This window comes from Mastomys coucha, unplaced genomic scaffold, assembly GCF_008632895.1.
Source record: "Mastomys coucha isolate ucsf_1 unplaced genomic scaffold, UCSF_Mcou_1 pScaffold22, whole genome shotgun sequence".
In the NCBI taxonomy this organism is placed as follows: Eukaryota; Metazoa; Chordata; class Mammalia; order Rodentia; family Muridae; genus Mastomys; species Mastomys coucha.
The window spans coordinates 18,812,461-18,831,803 of record NW_022196905.1 but is presented as its reverse complement, the minus strand read 5'-3'; the positions used below and the strand labels follow the sequence as shown (position 1 = coordinate 18,831,803).

At 43.4% G+C, this 19,343-nt stretch overlaps 1 protein-coding gene across 5 annotated transcripts in view; it reads right to left on the bottom strand.

Annotated features, from left to right (window-relative positions):
- Ddc (dopa decarboxylase) overlaps positions 1 to 19,343 on the bottom strand; it is an 87,501-nt gene that overhangs the window by 21,915 nt on the left and 46,243 nt on the right. For all 5 annotated transcript variants that reach the window (XM_031339008.1, XM_031339007.1, XM_031339011.1 and 2 more), the window contains 3 exons: positions 9,522 to 9,588; positions 4,093 to 4,187; positions 479 to 546 (listed from right to left, as the gene is read on the bottom strand). In XM_031339008.1, coding sequence (XP_031194868.1) covers positions 479 to 546; positions 4,093 to 4,187; positions 9,522 to 9,588 — 230 coding nt within the window. The remainder of the gene's footprint in view (positions 1 to 478; positions 547 to 4,092; positions 4,188 to 9,521; positions 9,589 to 19,343) is intronic.

Genomic DNA, 19,343 nt, shown 5'->3' with positions numbered 1-19,343 from the left:
TGATTACTGCATTGTTTCTAAGAATTTCCAGAGACTTTCAAAGACATAGTACTTTATTCTCAGCAAGTACTCTTAAGCATTTAGATTGTTTAAGTCAGAGTTAGGCCAAGAGACTGATGATAAATCTAAGAATAATACACAGAAGCAACAGAATTAAATATAAGAACTGAAATATCCTGGGATTTGTTGTCTGCTCATAAGAGATAAGTCAAATGGCAGGTCGCCTGTCTCCACCTGCTCGCCCCTCAAGCTAATCTGTTGCAACAATACACTGGAGATAAAAGTTTACAGGCAGAAGGAGATTGAGCAAGAATTCCAGCAGCGGCTCTGAAATGGAGGCAAATGATGGACTCTGCAATCATTAGCGCATTCCCTCCATTCTCATGGGGGCCCTGGATGTGTTCTGGCATGTAGGCCTCCCTCTCTGCCGCCACAGAGACGGGCCACCACAGGTGACCAGAGCGACAGAAAAACTTACCACATGGCGGAGCAGTCGAAATTCACCAAAAGCCACTTGTGGGGATTAAAGTTAAAAGAATCTGCAAACTGTAGAGGAATAAGAAAACGGCAAAACAAGACAATTTACTCATAGCTCTTTAGGGAGAAAGCAAGACCCCGTGTATTCTAAGAACTCATGTTTTAGGTTCCGGGGGCCCTAAGATCACACATTCCCTGAGTGAGACTTCAAAGCACTGGGAATTCAGAATATTCAGTTTATAAGTACCATGTCCAGAATATGAACATTGGGCCCACAAATACTTTATGTACATCACCCCTTCAGCTTCCTGAACTATCAAATTTCCCAGAATATACATGTTATCATGAAGATAGGAAAGAGAAAAAAAATCTCATAACTAATCTAAGGTGATTAGAAATCCCCCCCCTTTTTTTTAAATTTAACTGAAGGTTCTTTGGCCAGCATGACACAAGATCACAACACTTTCCATGTACCTAAGGGTTTCCCTTCTCAGTTTTAAAGACGAGGTCTAAGTTTAGTGAACAGTTGCCAGTTTCTTGGCTGGAGGGTCACAGATAACAACTGCAGCTTTGCTGACAGTGCTTTCAAGGAGAAAATAGATTTCAACTGCCAGTAACAGCTAGAAGGCTCCTGGGTCTCAGCTGTGCACTCACAAATCCAAGAGCTTCACAAAGGCTGCTTTCTGCCATTTTCCAAATGCAGGCCCCGGGTTTCTGTGTTACTGTTGAGAGGCAACGGGTCCATCTGAGTGTCAGGGATTTGGCCTCGGAGCTTAATTTAGACAGAAGCAAGGCTCGGTCTACCCCGATTTCCTAAAGGGACAGATTTCAAACTTCCCAAAGTTTTGCGGTTGCTCCTCTTTATTTAATTCCAGGGTCCCTCACTAAGGAGGTAGCAAAGCCCTAAGGGGCCCAATTGGTGTCAGTGATAGACATGGGGGCCAGCCGAAGCAAACTTCCATATGGACCCAAGCTGGAGGTGCCGATTCATTTCCTCCCAGGTTTCAGAAAAAGTAATTTTGAGAGGGAGACAGGAAATTACAGCAAGTTTCATTTGTTGATAAAAGGAAACAAAAGGTTAAAGCGGAGCATTGTTTGCTGGGGATTTTATTAGTTCCCTCCACTGGGGCTGATCTGTTTAAACTTCTTTCATTACGGTACAGTGATATTTTCCTCCCGCTGACAGAGAGGACGGCCCTTATCTGTAAGGGTCGGGCCACAGCAGGATATTGCGGCCGCTTATCTGACCACGGAGCAGCCGAGCCCTCAGCCAGGCAAGGAGAGAGCTGTACCACTAATGGAGGAAAAATTGCAGAGAGTCCTTGTCCCTGTGAGTGCTGTGAATGGTGTCTGCTGTTGATAGGATCTGGCTGCGGTGCCCATCGCCCTGGTGGTCTGACTGTCCCGCACCCCTCTGTGAAAGGTGAAACTTTTGAGTTGTCAGTTCAGGCCGAAGAAGAGCACTAGTAGGTCAGGAAACCTTAAACTGGATATCTGAACTCAGGAGCTTCCAGCCGAGGCCTGACTACAGGAAAGGCACAGGAGGAGTGTGGCCCTTCTTGCCTCCACTATGCGGAATGGAAAATGGGTTTCACGTCCCTTATCTGAAATGCTTCTTTATGTTTAAAAGTATTTACACATACACATTAGCCACAGGACCCAAACCTAAACATGAAACATAAGTGTTCCAAGATACAGTGTGGAGGTTAGTTTACTAAGTGTTTTTTAAATTTCTATGTATGAGACAAAGCTTCATGGGATGGAACTTACGACTTTGGCATGATATTAGAGCTTGGGAAGTTTCAGATTTAGGAGCACACTGGATGTTGGAGTTTGGATTAGAAACGTCACACACCATCAATCATTTCCTAGATCTAAACATCCACAAAACTAGTAACGGGTTTGGCATGACAATCATAGGATCAGAACTTTCCATGTGTTAACACAAACCCCGGTACTTAGTGATTTGACCTCTTTCTACCTCCAAGGATGGATTCAAGTTTAGCATGTATGAAATACTCAGTAAGGAAATACTGAGTGCATAAGAGAGTGAGAGAGAATGATCGGAGTGGACAATCCTATTGGCTCATCAGCAAGAAGGGGGATTATTCTCTTCAAAGATGGGACAATTTGTATTCCATACCTTTGACAGTTGCTTTTCTGTTATTACAGTCTTATGAGAATTCAAACAGTAATTAGAAAATTGATCGGCAAGCCTGACATGCAAGCAGAAAGAGGTTTAGGGGGAGTTTCTCTAAGCCCTGGTGAAAAATAATGAAAGCATCGAATGCATGCTCAGTTTCCTGTGCACCGCACTCTTCTTAAACCCTTTAAGTGTGATTAACGCAGCCACTCCTAAGGCTAACCACACAAAGGAGTCATCGCCGGTAAATCTACTTTATGATATGATGGAGGATACCTGACCTACTCAAGGGCACATAACGATTCCAGTCTGGACGGGTGAAGCCTGCTCACAGATCCAGCTTCCCTTACAGAGTGAGATCTCAGGAAACCTCTTCTTCCAAGAAGAAAGCAATTCTTTTCTGGCTAAAGCACCAATTCCCCGAACTTAGCATCTCCCTCCTTGGACACACTTCTACTGGAGGCCTCTTGGGGTTCTTCAGTGCATTAATCTGCTAGCTGCCAGGTGGAAAAGCTTCCTGTCCCATGGACAGCCCAACAGTAGAATTCTGCCCAAGTCTGGAAAGATAGACAGCAGGACCTATCTGTGTCAAGTCTGTTGAGACTGCACTGGTTTATGCTCTGTAGCTCTGGGGCGAGTAGAGTCCTGGCTAACTGTTTTGATTGTTACTTCTCAAGAAAAAGTTTCATTTGGGATGACAGGATACATTTTGCAAGTCTCAAAAGAGTCCATGGGACATTTAAAATGCATCCCTGACTTTCTGCGGAATATTGGCCACTGTGACTGGCCATCTTACGCAGGTATATGAGAAGAACGTGAACAACTTATTGAGCCAGATTGTAGGGGATTGCAGGTTGACATTTGAAATTATTGTTTGACTGGAATGCACAGCAATTTTATTTTACTCATAAATATTTTTCCATGGCTTTATATGTATAAGTCTAACCTACAATGCACAGCTCTGCCCAGGATTTGTAGCAACTGGAACATAGCTGTCTGTCTCAGGAGTGCTTCAAAAGTCAGGCTGCAAGACTGGAATGTCCTTAGCCCCTGTCCTGAGGTACTGTATTTCTTAAGTTAGTTTTCATTTTTTTTAAATTATGTGTATGAGGAATACAGTCTATGTACATGTATGGAGTTCAGGGGTACACAGGTCAGAGGAATCCAGTCTCCTAGGGTTGTAGTTATAGGAATAGATGCTGGAAGTCAAAACTCAGGCCCTCTGCAAGAACAGCACACATGTGCATTCCCTCATTAATTTTCCCAGCTACCTGAGGGTGTTTAATTTCTAATAACCATTGCAACTGGCCAGAAAGTAGTTTGCTGAAATAAGCCAAAGCAAAAGGAGATTTCACTGATGACCTTGGGGTCGCAGTGTTGCTCGGCAGGAGACTACGTGCCAGGTACACAGGAGGCCAGTAGGCTTGATTCCCAGTGCAAAAACAAAAGACCTCACTGAACAGCTTACTCACCTCCACGCCATTCAGAAGATACCGGAACTCAGGACAGATAAAGGCACTGCCTGCGTAGGCAGCATCAATGTGCAGCCACATTCCTTCCTGGTTGCCTAGCATCAGAAGCGAAAGGTGAGTTCTCCCCTGGTCACACCCCCACCTCGTTCGTCTAGCACACCACTTACATAGAGCACATCAATAATATTTGTGGAACAAATAGCCGGATCTCCAAAAGGCCCTCCCGTGAGGAGGCTTTCAAACTTAAGGCAGAGGTATCAACAGCTGTCCAGAACATCTGCTGCCCAGAGAGTGCTTACAAAGTGGAGGAAACACAAGCAACCCCGTGCATAGTACTGAGGCCAGCACAGCTCCCCTACTGTGTTTACCTACATTGTCTTCTTGTTTTCCCTCTTCCTCATTCCGCACACCTAGAGTGCACTCCCTTGTTGTATTTGCCACCCCTTCTAAAGTCCTCCTTTCAGAAACAACCTTACGGCAAGTAGGACACATCATCTATAGTCGGATGATCTTGGTGGTCAATTTGACCAGATTTGGAATCACTCAGAAAGGCAAAGCTCTTGTTATGTCTGTGGGGACATTTCTAAGAAGGATGAACCAAGGATGGCAGACCCACATTGAAGGCGGGTGGTGCCTTCCAATGAAATAGAGGTCCCAGGAAAAGCATTGTCACCTTCCTGCCTCACATGCTATCTCCTAATCAGCTGCATTTATTGCTGGTGCTGCTCTCTCATTGATACCTCACACCAGCTTCCTCAGCATTCCCCCACCGACTCAATACCAGAAACTTTTCAGTTTTCTCCAGATCTTCAGCTGTACAAGGGCCTCTGGAACATCCATTTCCTGGACTGAGCAGTGACTGAGTTCACTGTGTCTCTACATTTGAGGCAGCCATTGTAGACAATCTAATACCCATTTTTATAACATATATGTGTATCGATGTGTGTATAGGAATATACATGCATACATTGATTGATTCTGTTCCTCTAGAGAACCCTGCAAATACATACACTAATGTTTCTTCCATGTCTACCACAAACTTAGGTAATTTATCTTAAACTACCCTTGGCTCCTGTCTTAAATGACTTATGTTTCCTAACTGAATTTTCCCACCTTTCCCCTTGCTATGATAAAATACCTTAACAAAAGCAACTTAAAGGAGAGTGGGTTTACTTGGCTCGAGGTTCAAGATAGAGGAGTTCTGACAATGGGAGCTTGAAGCAGGTCATCCTGTTCAATCTCTGACCAAGAAGCAGAAAATGACAACTCTTTGCCCTCAGCTAGCTTTCTACTTTTTAATGAAGTGCAGGACTCTAACCCAGAGAATTGTGTTACCACTTTAGGGTGGGATTTCCACCTCAATTAACTTAATCCAGATAATCCTCTAAAGGTCTGGCCAGCATCTAATCTAATCTAAATTAGGGTACTGGTGTGCCTGGTGTGTCTCCTACAAGAGTCCAGATCCTATCAAGTTGACAATCATCACTAACCTTGTCTCCCACCACACACAAGAGACTTAAAGATAGAGTGCTCACATTCTTTGAGGGTGAGAAAGCCTCCTCAGTAAGCATATATGTGCCCTTAGTCACGTAGCCGAAGCTTTATTCTGAAGGTAAGGGTGGAAGCTACAGCTTTGAGTATACAATAGATAATACTCGTACTTTGCCTATTCTATCACTTAGAAGTCAGTGAAAAAGTATTAATTTTTTGAGCAGGGCATTAAAGACACACACCTTTCATCCCAGCACTTAGAAGGCAGAGGCAGCTGGATCCCCATGAGTTTGAGACCAGCCTGGTCTAAAAAAGCAAGTTCCAGGCTGTCACACATAAAAAAACCGTGTCTCAAAAAAACAAACAAAAAAATTAACTTTCATGTGTGGTATAATAATATGTAAATTGAAATAAATATTCCGTGCTGCGGGGAGGCCTCTTAAGACTCAGGAAGCAAACAAACTCACAGATCTCTGGTAGTTCCTGAAATTTACAAAATTTATAAAATGCACACCCTACCCCACCCAGCCTCCCAAAGTTATATTAAGAATAGTGGCTGCTAGGGAAAGGAGCTGCCTTCAAGTTATGCTGGGAGCCCCAGGGTGCAGCTTCTGGGAGATATCAGTTAAGCTGGGGTAGGCTTTTCAGTGATGGAGCTGCCATTAAGTAATTCATGTTCTTTTGAGCAACTTCTCATCCAAAGGCCTGTAAATAAACCCAGTACAGTCAATGTTTCAGTAAGTTGGATGTTTGTGGAATTGTTAATTTGGGTCTTTAATTAGTTTTCTTGTTTGAGATGAGTAATGCTTTTTTGTATCTTATCTAGGAAAAACACACCACAAGAAACAGTTCAAGCACCAAATATAGTCACAAGGTAGTTAAGATACGAAGGTTGAGGCTACCGAGAGGATAGCAGGCAGCCATCTCTGTACAGGTGAAGAGCCTGCTGTCCTTGTAGTCATGCAGAATGATGAGTCCACCCCTGATTTTCTATACACGGTGATCATTAATGTGTGTGCTGTGAGGAGAAATGAGTTCTTGTGAATTCTGCTGATGAAAGCTGTAAGAGACATTCCAAGGTTTTGAAGAGTCCTCCGGTTGTTGCTTAGTGTCTAAACAAGGGTACTCAGTTGCAAGGACTGCCTTGAGGAGACTGTCTTCTTCAACTTGGATCAACCCCAAACTCCAACAAGAAAAAACTCACAAATGCTCCTTAGAAGTTTCTATATGGGCTTCCCCTGGTCCTAAGGGGAAGGGAAATGGTATTGGCAATGTATTCTGCATGTTACATGCTTCTCTGATACCAGCCCAGGTTCTCCAGCACACGTACACATGTAGGAATTATGTGGATGTAGCATGAACACACAACAGCCCGATATAAGGAGTTACAGATGTCAGGCACATTACCACTGAGGCCACACTACCTTTGGCTTCTGAAGCCGCTGGCCTCCTATTGCTACTACAACCTATTTTCTAAGAGATCGCCTCAATATGCAGAAGCCAGGCCAGGGTGACCATGGCAGCACAATCTCCTTACAGGCCCTTTGGCTCTTGAGATGAAGCTGTGGCAGGCTATATAGTATACCCATCCCCTCCCTATTCCCCTTCCTCGGTGTCCCCATGTGTACACCTAAGGCTGCCACCTATCCATATGCTGTAACTTACCCTCTCCTTAATAAATGCTGTTCCCCTCCTGCCCCCAGCAAACAAAAGGCATTGCCTTAGAGACAGTGGGTTACAAAGGCTTAACTATAAGACGCTACCACCAGTTAGTAATATCGCCTTCATGTACAAACACTGACCATGCATGAAAAGGTTAGGTATTGGCCTGTTAGCACCCCCAACACTGTCCCAAGAACAATCTCTGGGTTTGAACCTAAACTGCAAAGTGCATATCAGGCTCTGCCCACAGCACCCAAACCGCCTGACAGAGGGAGCTGCAGGACAGCAGGGCAGCCTGAGCTGTGCTCATCCAGCACTGTGAGCATTCATGGCAGGGGCCACCTGCTGGCTGTCATCTTCCTGCTCCTGTGGGGAGCCAGATTGAGTTCAGGGATAGCAGCCTTGTAGTCTCTATCTGGCAGAAGACTTCGGTGCTTTAAATCCGATAGCCCTGGGGAATGACATCAGCCGGCTGTTGGCCAGGACATTCAGTCCTTGGCCTGACATCTGAGTCAGAGGACTTCGACTTGCTTGGCTGAGCTCGTGGAGGTCTGCAGCTAACGAGGCCCACAGTACAGCCATAGCTGCGGATGGCCAGCTAGTTCAGTGTGTTCTCAGCCTGCTGTGTGTGGCTGTCTTCAGCCAGTAATAACCACAGCTGTGCCATAGCTCATAACAGGTGGAGCCAAATCCCGAGTGAATGGCAAGGCTGTGTCTACCCCGCTTCTCACGGTTGGTGATTAGCCTCACGGTCCTGGCGGTACACGCATGTTCTACATGCAGTACATGCCTTTCCTACAGCCTATTGTCTGCAAGAACTCCCCTGAGCAGCACTGTGAAGGAAATACTGTTTTACCATTATGAGAACCGTTTTTCTTTCCAATTTTTAGATAGGGGAAAATGAAGGTCAGAATTTAAGACATGCAGCTGTAAGCTATAAGCTTCTCTGCCGCTTAAGGTCATGGCCAGCCCCCACCTCCACCATTGTCTCCTGCTGGCCAGGGAACAGTGACCCAAGGGAGAAGAACCCATTCCTGAGAAGAGACCAGAAGTAAATCAGGGGTTAGAAGAGGTGGGAAACGTGCTTGGCCCACACGGAGTGACAATGAAGCCAGATGCCAAGCAGGTGGCGTGGTGTCTGGCACAAGTCTAAGGGCTGAGGTCAGAGAGCTTGCTAGGGACAGCTCCACCCGAGCTTTCCCATCCCTGAGGAGCAGAGAAGGGTGAGTTTCATGGGCTGATATATCCTTGGTGCCTTAGAAATGCTTCCAAGGCCCGCTGAGTTCCCAGAGCTCGCATCAAAGGTGAAACTTTAGAAACGCAGGCATTTTTCATTCTGCAGCTAACACAGAATTCTAGTCTTGATGAGAAAGACAAAATGTCCTGATTGAGGGAGGAAGGAGGCAAGCATGAGGCCAGGAAATTATCTGAAACGGAGTATTCTTTGTAGAAGTTTAGTTTGAAAGCATTGATTTGCTAAATCAATACTAACAGCTTATGTGCTCCTTACTGATGGGCATGTCCGAGAAATTTATCATTCCACAGGCAGTCATTGGGAAAGCTTTGTAGAGTGTTGCTTGTACAAACCTCGGAAGTAACACATGGCATTCTAACTGGTGTTTACCCTAACTGAAAATGTCACACAGCATAGCATAGCATAGCACAATAAATTATGTCTGTCTGTCTTTCCTTTGTTTCTTTTGAGACGCAGCTCTGGCTGTCCTGTAATTGACTCTATAGACCAGGCTGGCCTCGAACTCAGAGATCTGCCTGCCTCTGCCTTTCAAGTGCTGGGATTAAAGGCATGTGCCAACATTTTCTGGCTTACAATAATTTATTTTCTGAAAAAAAAAAAAGATACTTTAAAGTGGGTTTGACTAAAGACTGGATTCAAGCACAAACAATTCATGCTGTGTGTATGTCATACATGCACAGGACCTTCAAGTGGGGGTAGTTGTTCCAAATGTTGAAGAGCTTAGTTTCCTTAATATAGCCACTGTATCCTAAACATTATATTAGCACAAAGTGCTTGGACACTTTCTCCCTTTCATAGTATATTGCTGTAGTTAAGTTTAGCCATTGTTTAGTTAGCTCAAACTCTGAGTTTGTGGAATTTAAGCCAAAGGGGTTACATTGTTGTAAATATAAAATGAGACCTGCAAATCATTATGATTAGAATTATTGATGATGAGCACCCCTCAAAGTGGAAGGTCGAATAAACTCCCCACACCATGTCAAGAATACTTTCCAAAAAGAAAACTGAATTAGGTACTTACAGATGGGACCCACTTCTAGGAGATTGTCAAAAGAGCAGCAAGATGTGGTTCCCAGTGTAACAACCACCTAGGAAGTAAAAAACAAACAACCCTTTAATCTCCCATGTTGCTATTGTTGTAACCTAGCAGCCAGTGGCTAGCCCAGGTACCATGCTAATGAATGTTTACATGAAGATGGAAACCTGTGATTGTGTGTTTCATCTTTTGATTAAAGTATCATAGGGGATAAAGAGAACAAACCTATGAACAGAAAGTGGGCTGGGGAGATAGTTCGCTGGATCAGAATGCTTTCTGTGAAATCAAAAGGACCTGAGTTCACATCCCCAGCGCCTACATAAAACCTAGGCATGGTCTCACAAGCTTGTAACCCCCGCACTGGAGGGACAGACACTGGTGAATGCTTGGGACTTTCTGGTCAATTGGCTTAGCCAAAACAGTGAGCTTCAGGTTCAGTGAGAGACCCTGCCTAAAAGAGTAATAGAAAGGTTGGAGAGATGGCTTAGCAGTTAAGAACACTTACTACTCTTATAGAAGACCTAGGTTTGGTTCCTAGAGTTCACATGGATGCTCATAACTGTCAATAACTCCAGGGAATCCAATGCTTCCTTCTCACCTCTGTGGGTACCAGGCACATACATAGTGCACATACACAAATGTAAGCAGAACAATTATACCCATAATGTGTGTGTGTGTGTGATTTTTAAAAACATGTATAGTAGAAAACACAATACAGACACCAATGTCTTCCTGTGGTTTCCACACACACATGTATGGATATGCTATGAACATGTACATGTGGACATATACCACATTCACACAAAACACACATCACACACACACACACACACACACACACACACACACACACTGCTGTGCAGCAATTTTCTCTAAGATAAAACTCTCCATCTTGGAGGGATGCTCCTTAAGACACAGGAAGTTCTAAGGAGAAGTCAAACATTTCATCCTGCAGACAAGCTCTTTAAGCTCAGGAAGTAAACAACTCAATTGCTTCAGGAAGTCCTTAAAACTGGCCAGATTCAGGAGGCTCCTCCATCCCCAAGCATATGTAAACAGAAGGGACTTCTAAGAGAACTCTCAGAGGAGATGAGCTGCCTGGAAGAGGCTCAGACCAATGGAACTACCTGAAAAGGACACTCCAGCCTGGTGCCTTGCCTACGTGTCAGGATTGCACCTGCCATTTAAGCTGGAGAAGATTTGGTGATACAGTTCCCCTTGAGTCATTTCTGTTCTTGTAACCAACCCTTTACCCATACTCTTGTAAGTAGTATCCTTACTCAGTAAAACACATGGGTTCACTATATTGGGCTTTGATAGTGTTCTTGGTTTGATCTGTCATACATTCCCAATCTGGGGTAGGTAGATGCTTGTTCAAGTCTCCCTAGAAATACTTACACACATTCACACATCATAAATATACACAAATCTGAGCTCAGAGCTGTGAGGCTAGAAACTGCTGATTTTCATGGATGGTTACCCACACTTGACTTACAAAAGGTTTTCAGGGTATGGTGCTTTGGGTAAAAAAGAGGAAATTTAGTCACAATGAATAGCTATTCCTATATACTACTTTATCAGTCATATCTGTCAGCACTAAGAACATAGTTCCCATAGAATAAAGAATTTAGACATTTCACCCTAGTTTGGTAGTGGTGGTGGTGGTGGTGATGTATGTGTGTAAAATACAGAGCAAGCACACCAGAGAGGACATGCACTGAGGCCACATAGGATATGTGGAAGTATGAGTAGATTCTCGGAGAGCCACCACTAGGGTCAGTTAAGACACACCAGAACATTGCTCAGGAGTGTGCTTCATTGTTCTTACTCTGTAATTTGTACTTTGTTAGACATTGAGCTGTTGCTGAAATGTATTTGCTGAACTGACACTCACCAGGTGATTACAAAAAAATCTTGTTTATGAAAAACCAAGGGTCAGTCTGGTTCATAGAGATCATGCTGTTAGGATAGTGAATTTTCTCCTCAGGCTTGATGGAAACATGTAATTTCATGCACCCTTGTGTCAAGTGCATGTCAAATGCCAAGGGTGTATGATTGTTCAAGTCTCCCCAGGAGCAGTGTTACACAATACTCTTTGAACAACGTTTTTACCCTTGTGTCAAGTCCCCCTCTCCAATAATGTTGACTACATTGCAGGACCCAAATTCATACATGGCTATCTTCAAGGCCTTTCTGGCTTCCTCTTACAGATGACAACTTACAGTTTGCCCTGAAAGCCAAACCTACCTTCCAATGAGATAAAAGCTCTCTTTCCAGGTAACCTGGCATCTGTGGGGATCTCACCTGGCTGCTGGAGTCTTGCTGCTTACCTAGAAGCCTGTGTTTGTGGGAGGTGCTTGGCACTGTGTCTCATAGGTGCCTTTATTAGGGACCTGAGTTTTTCTATAATCAGTTAGTAGCAAGGCAAATGCGGGCAGGGCCCTTGACAATTTCTCTGTAATACCCACCTATGTCCATGAAGGTCTTCTCCTCACAGAACTGTCCTCAGACTCAGCAGAGGCATGAAGCATGGCTGGAGAGGTAGCTCAGTGGTTAAGAGGACTGGCTATTCTTCCAGAAGACCCAGGTTCGATCCCCAGGACCCACACGGCAGCTCACAACTGTCTATAACTCCAGACACAGAGGATCTGACACGCTTATACAGACATGCCTGCAGACTAAACCACTAATGCAAATAAAAATTAGTAAGAAAATTATAAGATGGTGGGTGGTACACGTCTAAATCCTAGCGTACTGGAGAGGCAGATGGATCTTTGTGAGTTCACAGCCACCCTGGTGTACAGAGAGAGTTCCAGGACAGCCAGGGCTACATAGACAAGGCTCCCCCAACCCTCTCTTAGTAAATAAATAAGTAAATACATACATACATATATACATACATACATACATACATACATGAATAAGGCTTTGTGATTTTGCAGGTATGATGTCCCAGCAGATCACAAAGCCATCCACTGAAGATAGGTTGTCATCCCTATTCATAGGACCCAAGAAGAGGACCATGGCATGCCATCAGGTACACCATGGGGGCCTAAGAAGAAACTCTAGGACCTGTCAAGGTAAGCACACAACTGTGAGCAGGAGCCTTTCTCTTGGTGCTCATGGGAAGCTACAGGCAAGGCAAAGAGGCTGCTTTGGGTAATTTCAATGGCTTAGACTGCCTGTAATGATTTGGTACCTAGCTGGGTCAGAGACAAATTTGAAAAGGAGACAGCCCCCTGATGTGAGAACCTCACAGAGGCATATGAGTGGTGAATTTGCCACTTAGTCTTGCCAGTAAGCCCTCTTGGGACATCTTTGCCCAATGATGTCAGAATATCAGAAAAGTAGACAGTGAGGACAAGGAGAGGTGACATGGGCCAGCAGGCCTGCTCTTCTTGTTCTCAGGAGTGGAGGCAGCTAGACCTTAGATTTGGACTACGTCAGTTTAGACTATGTAGGAAGGGCATCTCAGGGCAGGCAAGAAGGCTCAGCACAAAAAGCTTCTTGCCACCGGCCTGATGACCTGGGTTTGATTTCCAGGGCACAATAAATAAATGTAATATATTTTCAAAAAAAGGAGGCCCTGTCTCAAAAGAACAAAAGACAAATGTGTATGTGTGTGTTTGTGTGTGTGTGTGTGTGTGTGTGTGTGTGTGTGAGAGAGAGAGAGAGAGAGAGAGAGAGAGAGAGAGAGAGAGAGAGGAAGAAAGAGAGAGAGGAGAGAGAATATAAAAGCCTTAGATGTGAAGCTCAGTTGTATTACCTTGGGAGACATGCCAAGGTAATCCTGGTACCAGAGGTACCAGTGGGCTTTCAGGCAATCAGGTTCCAGGCGTTCCTGGAGCTTCAGATTCCCCTGCATCTCAGCCCAGTTTCTTCACTTCATGCATTCAACATTTTCCACACTTGCCTCATTTGCACAAGATGAGTCATGCCGTGGGCCTCAGAGCCTCAGAGATTTTTCTCTGGTATCTGTAATTAAATCCTGATATTTAACTGAATATTAGAATGCATTGCTTTAGGTACCTACCTGGCCAACTGGGTTGATTCATCATATGACGCTTAAAATGCTTTGTGTTATTCGGGGTAAAATGATGCAGTCTCGGTGAAGACAATTTGGCCTGAGATACTAATACTGGATTATTTTCTCCATTTTGTGTGTCTTAGAAAGGACATGTCTGCAGTGCAGCAATTGCTTTGCTCCATCTCATTTTCTCCTCTAAACACTAATTGGCCTAAGAACAACAATTTCTGCTGTTAAATTCATACATGTTAAACATTTGCTTGTTAAAATCAGCTGTTATCTATTACTGAGTGCACAGAGTTTAGAGGGGGATTTCTGCCAAACATGATTACTGCTTATCGCCTGAGATGAGCTTGTGGTCAAACATAAACGTTCATTCTTAAATTTGCAGGCAATTATTGATTTCTTTGTAATGAGCTTGAAACAACTGTGCATAAACAATAGCTTTCTGCCTCGTTCTGCAAGGAGCCTTGATGGAGACTAAAAATGAGTGGCTGGTTTTAGTGCTTTGTTGGTGTAAGGCTGTTTGCCGACTGCTTCTGTGGAACTCATCACAATGACCTTAGATAGGCTCACAATCCCTGCTTCATCCTTAACTTAAGGAAGGTGCCAGAATAGGTAATTGTCCAAGAGCACACAGGCAGGGACAGGTTAACAGTGATGCCAAGGGCTACGCCTTTGGAGGGCAGCGTCCTGAGTGCTTGCCAGAGGCCCCAGTCCTTTCTAGCTGTGGAGCAGTGCTGTGGACAGGCAGGAGGGAAGATGGTGAGGTGGGCTGCACGGGCAGTGTTCTAATGGCCTTTCCACGTGCCGTGGAGCTACGAGTCAGCTTGTCCTAATTCTCGGAAGCCATATTAAAGCTAGCACCTGCTCTGCTCCAGGCTCTGATTACCCCGGCTCAGCATCACTCTGTGCCGCTAACCTGATTTCAGTGTGCTCTGCAGAGCCCTAATCACATTTGTGCAGCAGGAGGGGGCAGGAGCCAGAGCAAGCCTCTATCTTGAGAGCCTCCGGCCTTCCTGCTGGTGACAGAGCCTATGTGACCTCCTCCCCTGCTGTCCAAACCCCACCAGCCCTTTCTCCTCACATATATGCCTCGCAGTCATTGCCCTTTGCTGATGTTATTAAGTTGGCTTATTGAAGAAGCCAAGTATCATGAAGAAAATAGAAAGGTAGAAACTTTATTATAAAACTCAAGCTAGTCCCTGGAAGGCCAGAGTCAGCTTTCTTGGTCAAACTCTGCCAAATATGCCTCTTATTCTTGGGAGTGGGTCTCCAGCCTGAAATTCTTGAGGTATACTGAAGGCTACACACCCTTATCCCAGGAGGGCGCATGTGGCCATTACGCATGCACATACCAAATACTTATGACCACTAAGGAGCATTAAGAAACTAAGACAAGGCCTAGCTACTACCCCTTCCCCATCTGGGGCAGGAGGGTGTATCCCAGTTGAATCGCCCCAAGCTGCATGTTGAAATAACAAACCATTTGTACTGTTCCAAAAAGGCTGTGCTTTTTAACACTGACAAATGTTATCAGTCCTTATTCCCGAAGCAAAAAATGCAAGGCACCACGAGTGAGTCCCTGCCTGTCTAACCTCTAGTATAGAGTTGCTTAGCAACAGGCATTATTGATCCTCTTCAAGGCTGATTGCAGCTTCTACTTTCATCTGAAGTATATGTAGTTATCATGAAATGGTGCAAAGACTAGGCATATCTGTGTCTTCACCACAAGAAACCATTCCAAGAGGAAATAGACCGTGACTGGTCAGATATCTTCAGAGTTGGTACAAGGTACACTGAGATATAAGCATTTGTTAAATGTATGAATGCATGAATGAGCTGTGACCTTTCCCTTTATGCCAATGCATAGGGCTGCTGATAGCTGCGGTTTCTGTCTGCAAAACAGCAACAGTACCTCATATAATATAATATATATATATATATATATATTTGCAATTTGGGTCTTTAAAGCAGAATTCAAAAAATGGAATAGTGTTTCTCTCTCCCCTCCTGCATAAATACAGGACTTTATTTGAATGAGCCGTGCAGTGTTCACTTAATGTCCCTGCGTTTCCCCTCAGCCAGTTTCTTCAGTTGAGCACATGAATACAGTTGACCCTCTGTATCTGAGGTTTGATTTTAGGTTGGGTTCCAACAACCTCAAATCAAAATACTAGGAAAAATTCACTCTCCACAAGATAGAACCCACTTTTGACACTGCTTGGGTGGCCAAGAATCTGAGACCACAGACTTAGGGGAAAACTGAGTACTACTGTTCAGCTATAGGAATGGAGCAATAAAACGACTCTTAATGACATTCTGCCATACTCATAGATCACTGTCTTGCTCAGCCATCATTAGAGAAGCCTCCTCCTGTAGTAGATGGGAACTAATGCACAGACCCATAATGGGACAGTGTGAAGAGAATAAGAGACTGCTCAGTCCTAAAAGGGAGGTATTCATCAAATTCCTGCCCTCGGGGCTCAGGGAACTATATGGCAGAGGAGGCAAAAAGATTGTATGAGCCAGGGGGGTTGAACTATACCAAAGGAACAGTGTCTTCCAGACAAAACAGGACTGATGCACACATGAACCGACGGAGACTGCGGCAGCACGCACAGGGCCTGCACAGATCCAAACTAGACTAGATGCCAGAACTGAGATGGAGAAGTGACTCCCATCTCTGGCCAAAGATCTATCTCCACTTAAAAATTGCTTGCAAAGGAAAAATTATTTTCTCCAAAGGAGTCTCACTGAGTATATGAAACACACTTCAGGGCAGGCCCCTATGCCTAACAGCAGATGGCAAATAAAAATGAACTCAAAGGCATTTTTGGAGATTTTTTTTTTGTCTCTTATTGCTTTGTTTTGGACACTTTTAAAAAGCCTCACTGGTCTTTTGCTTGTATATTATGGCTTCTGATTTTGTATTTTTAAGGTAAGGTGTGTGTGTGGTGTGTGTGGTATGTGTGTGAGTGTGTGTGTGTGGTCTTTACATGTGTGTGTGTGGTCTTTACCTGTGTGTGTGTGTGAGTATGCATTTTTGTGACCTTTCTTTATTTCTCTATTCTTTCTTTCATTTTTTCATTCTTTCTTTTTGGTTTTGATTTGGTTTGGGTTGGATTTTTTTTGTCTAATATTGCTTTGTAAGTCTTACTGGTCTATTTGCTTGTATATTATGGCTTCTGATTTTGTGTTTTTAAGGTAGGTGAATGTGGTATATGTGTATGTGTGTGTCTTCTGAGTCTCTGTGTGTGCATGTGTGTATGCATTTCTTGTGGTCTTTCTTTCTTTCTTTCTTTCTTTCTTGTTAGTTTGTTCATTTCATTTTATTCTTGCTTGTCTTTTTTTATTTGCCTGTTTATTTTCTTAAGAGACAGAAAAAAAAGAATGTGTGGAATTGGCAGGGTAGATAGGTGGGGAGGTTTTGAGAGGAGATGAGAAGCTGTGATTCAAATATATCATACAAAAATAACTCTATTTTCAATTAAAAGTGAAAACTTTTAAATATTAGGAGAAAATTCCAGAAAGTTCCCATGAAGCCACTCTAACCTGCTGAGTATGGAGTACCATGTGCTGAATCCTTTAATAAAATGATGTGTAGACATTGTTTTAGACATTAGATATACTTAAACTATGTAGGAAGGTACCAAGATTATATGCAAATGCCATGGGCTTTCATCTAAGGCTCTTGAGCATCCACAGACCTCCTGGAAACAATATCCTGTGGATAGTGAGAAACAACTGTGCTCACAAACCTCTCATTTCTGCACATTTTCCACAAGCCCAATGTATATATTGAATGTAAACATTTCATTACAAAAAAAATTAAACTGAACACAGTAATGCAGGAAACTTGAGAGGGTGCTGGTTAGTTTTTTGTCAACTTGACACAAGCGAGCATCCTATGGGAATAGGGAACCTCAACTGAGAAAATGCCTCCATCAAAATTGGCCTGTAAGCAAGTCTGTGGGGGCATTTTCTTGATTAATGTGTGATGTGAGAGGGCTAAGCTCACTGTGGGAAATACTACCTCTGGGCAGATGGTCTGGATTGTTTAAGAAAATTGAGCAAACCATGAGAATGAGCCAGGAAGGAGGACTGCTCCATGGCCTTTGCTTCACTCCCTGCCTCCAAGTTTCTGACTTGAGCTTCCCTTACTTCCTTTCATAGGCACAGAGCCATTTTTTTAAGCCTTTTTTTTTTAAACTTTTAATTACACATAGATATGTGGATATGTGCATGTCAGAGACCAGAGGGAGTGTCAGATTTCCTGTGATCTGCCTGAGGTGGGTTCTGGGAATTGAACCAGTTCCTCTGGAAGAGCAGCCAGTGATATTAACCGCTGAGCCATCTCTCCAGCCCTACCCTTGACTTCCTCCGTGATGGACTGTGACTGGGTTTTATAAGTTAAATAAACCCTTTCTTCCCCAAGTTGTGTTTCGTCAGTGCTTATCACAGCAATAGAAAGCAAACTAGGACGGGGGTGTTATACACCATATAGAAAGAAATTAGAAAGCATTGGAAGCAGGACTTCTCATATCAGTCAGCCTTAGGAAGAATAGAAGGACTGAGGAAATTGATCAGTCAGTTAAATGTCTGCCATGCAAGCACAAAGATTGGAGTTTGTTCCTGGCATTCATGTAAAAACTTGGGTGAGGCAATATGTCCCTCTAATCTCAGTGCTTGGGGAGGAGGTGGAAAGTAGGTGGATCCCTGGAGCTCACTGATGAGCCAACCAAGCTCCAAGTTCAGTGAGACTCTTGTCTCAAAAATTAATAGCTAGGTGATGGTGATGATGGTGGCACATGTCTTTAATCCCAGCATTTGGGTCACAGAAGCAGGAGGATCTCTGTGAGTTCTAAGCCAGCTGGGGCTACAGAACAAGTTCCACGACAGCCAAGAATACCCAGAGAAACTGTCTTGAAAAACTAAAAATAAATAAATAATAATAAATAAATATAAATAAAAATTAAGATGGAGAAGAGTTGAGCAATTGAAGAAAAAATGTAACATTGACAGCTATTATCCATATGTACATACATGAGGACGTGTGCATACATTACTGCATATAAATAACACATATACACACACATATCTACTATACCAGGCAGACAAAAAAATTAGAAACTCTAGTGTATGTTACAACAAGGAAGAATACTGAAGCCCTTATGCTAAGTGAAAAGTATCTATCATGAAAAGAACTTCCTGGAGGAACTTGAAACAATGAAACTGATGCAGGCACATAAGGTAGGAGACTGATTCCTAGGGGCTCGAGGGAAGGAAAGTTACTATCTAATGACACAAAATTTCAGTCTTGTGAGAGGAAAGGAGTTTTGCACATTGACAAATGTAATAATTTCACATAAACTAATCATTTGGACATTCATTAGTTTAGTAAGTTAGATGTATGTGCACAGAGCTGCAAGGAAAATGATAATCTTAGCTTTTAGAATAAAATATTAGCACTATTATTCCAAAAGCTCATATTGCATAACACACACCCAGATGGTGTCTGGCTTACAGTGGCACAACTTCAGACTTTTCAAGCTTATGATGCTGGGGCAGTGATACACAGCAGGAAGTTCAGGTCTAGTGTACTACACAGCACTGAACTATACAGTTGGAAGTGATTAATGTATTTCACACTATGTTTATTTTCCCCAAATCAAAAACTTAAAAAAAATTCACAGAGGGTAAGAAGTAGGAGACAACAGAGCAGCAACAAATAACTTCTCTGTTTTTTGTTTGTTTGATTTTTTTTTTTTTTTTTTTTT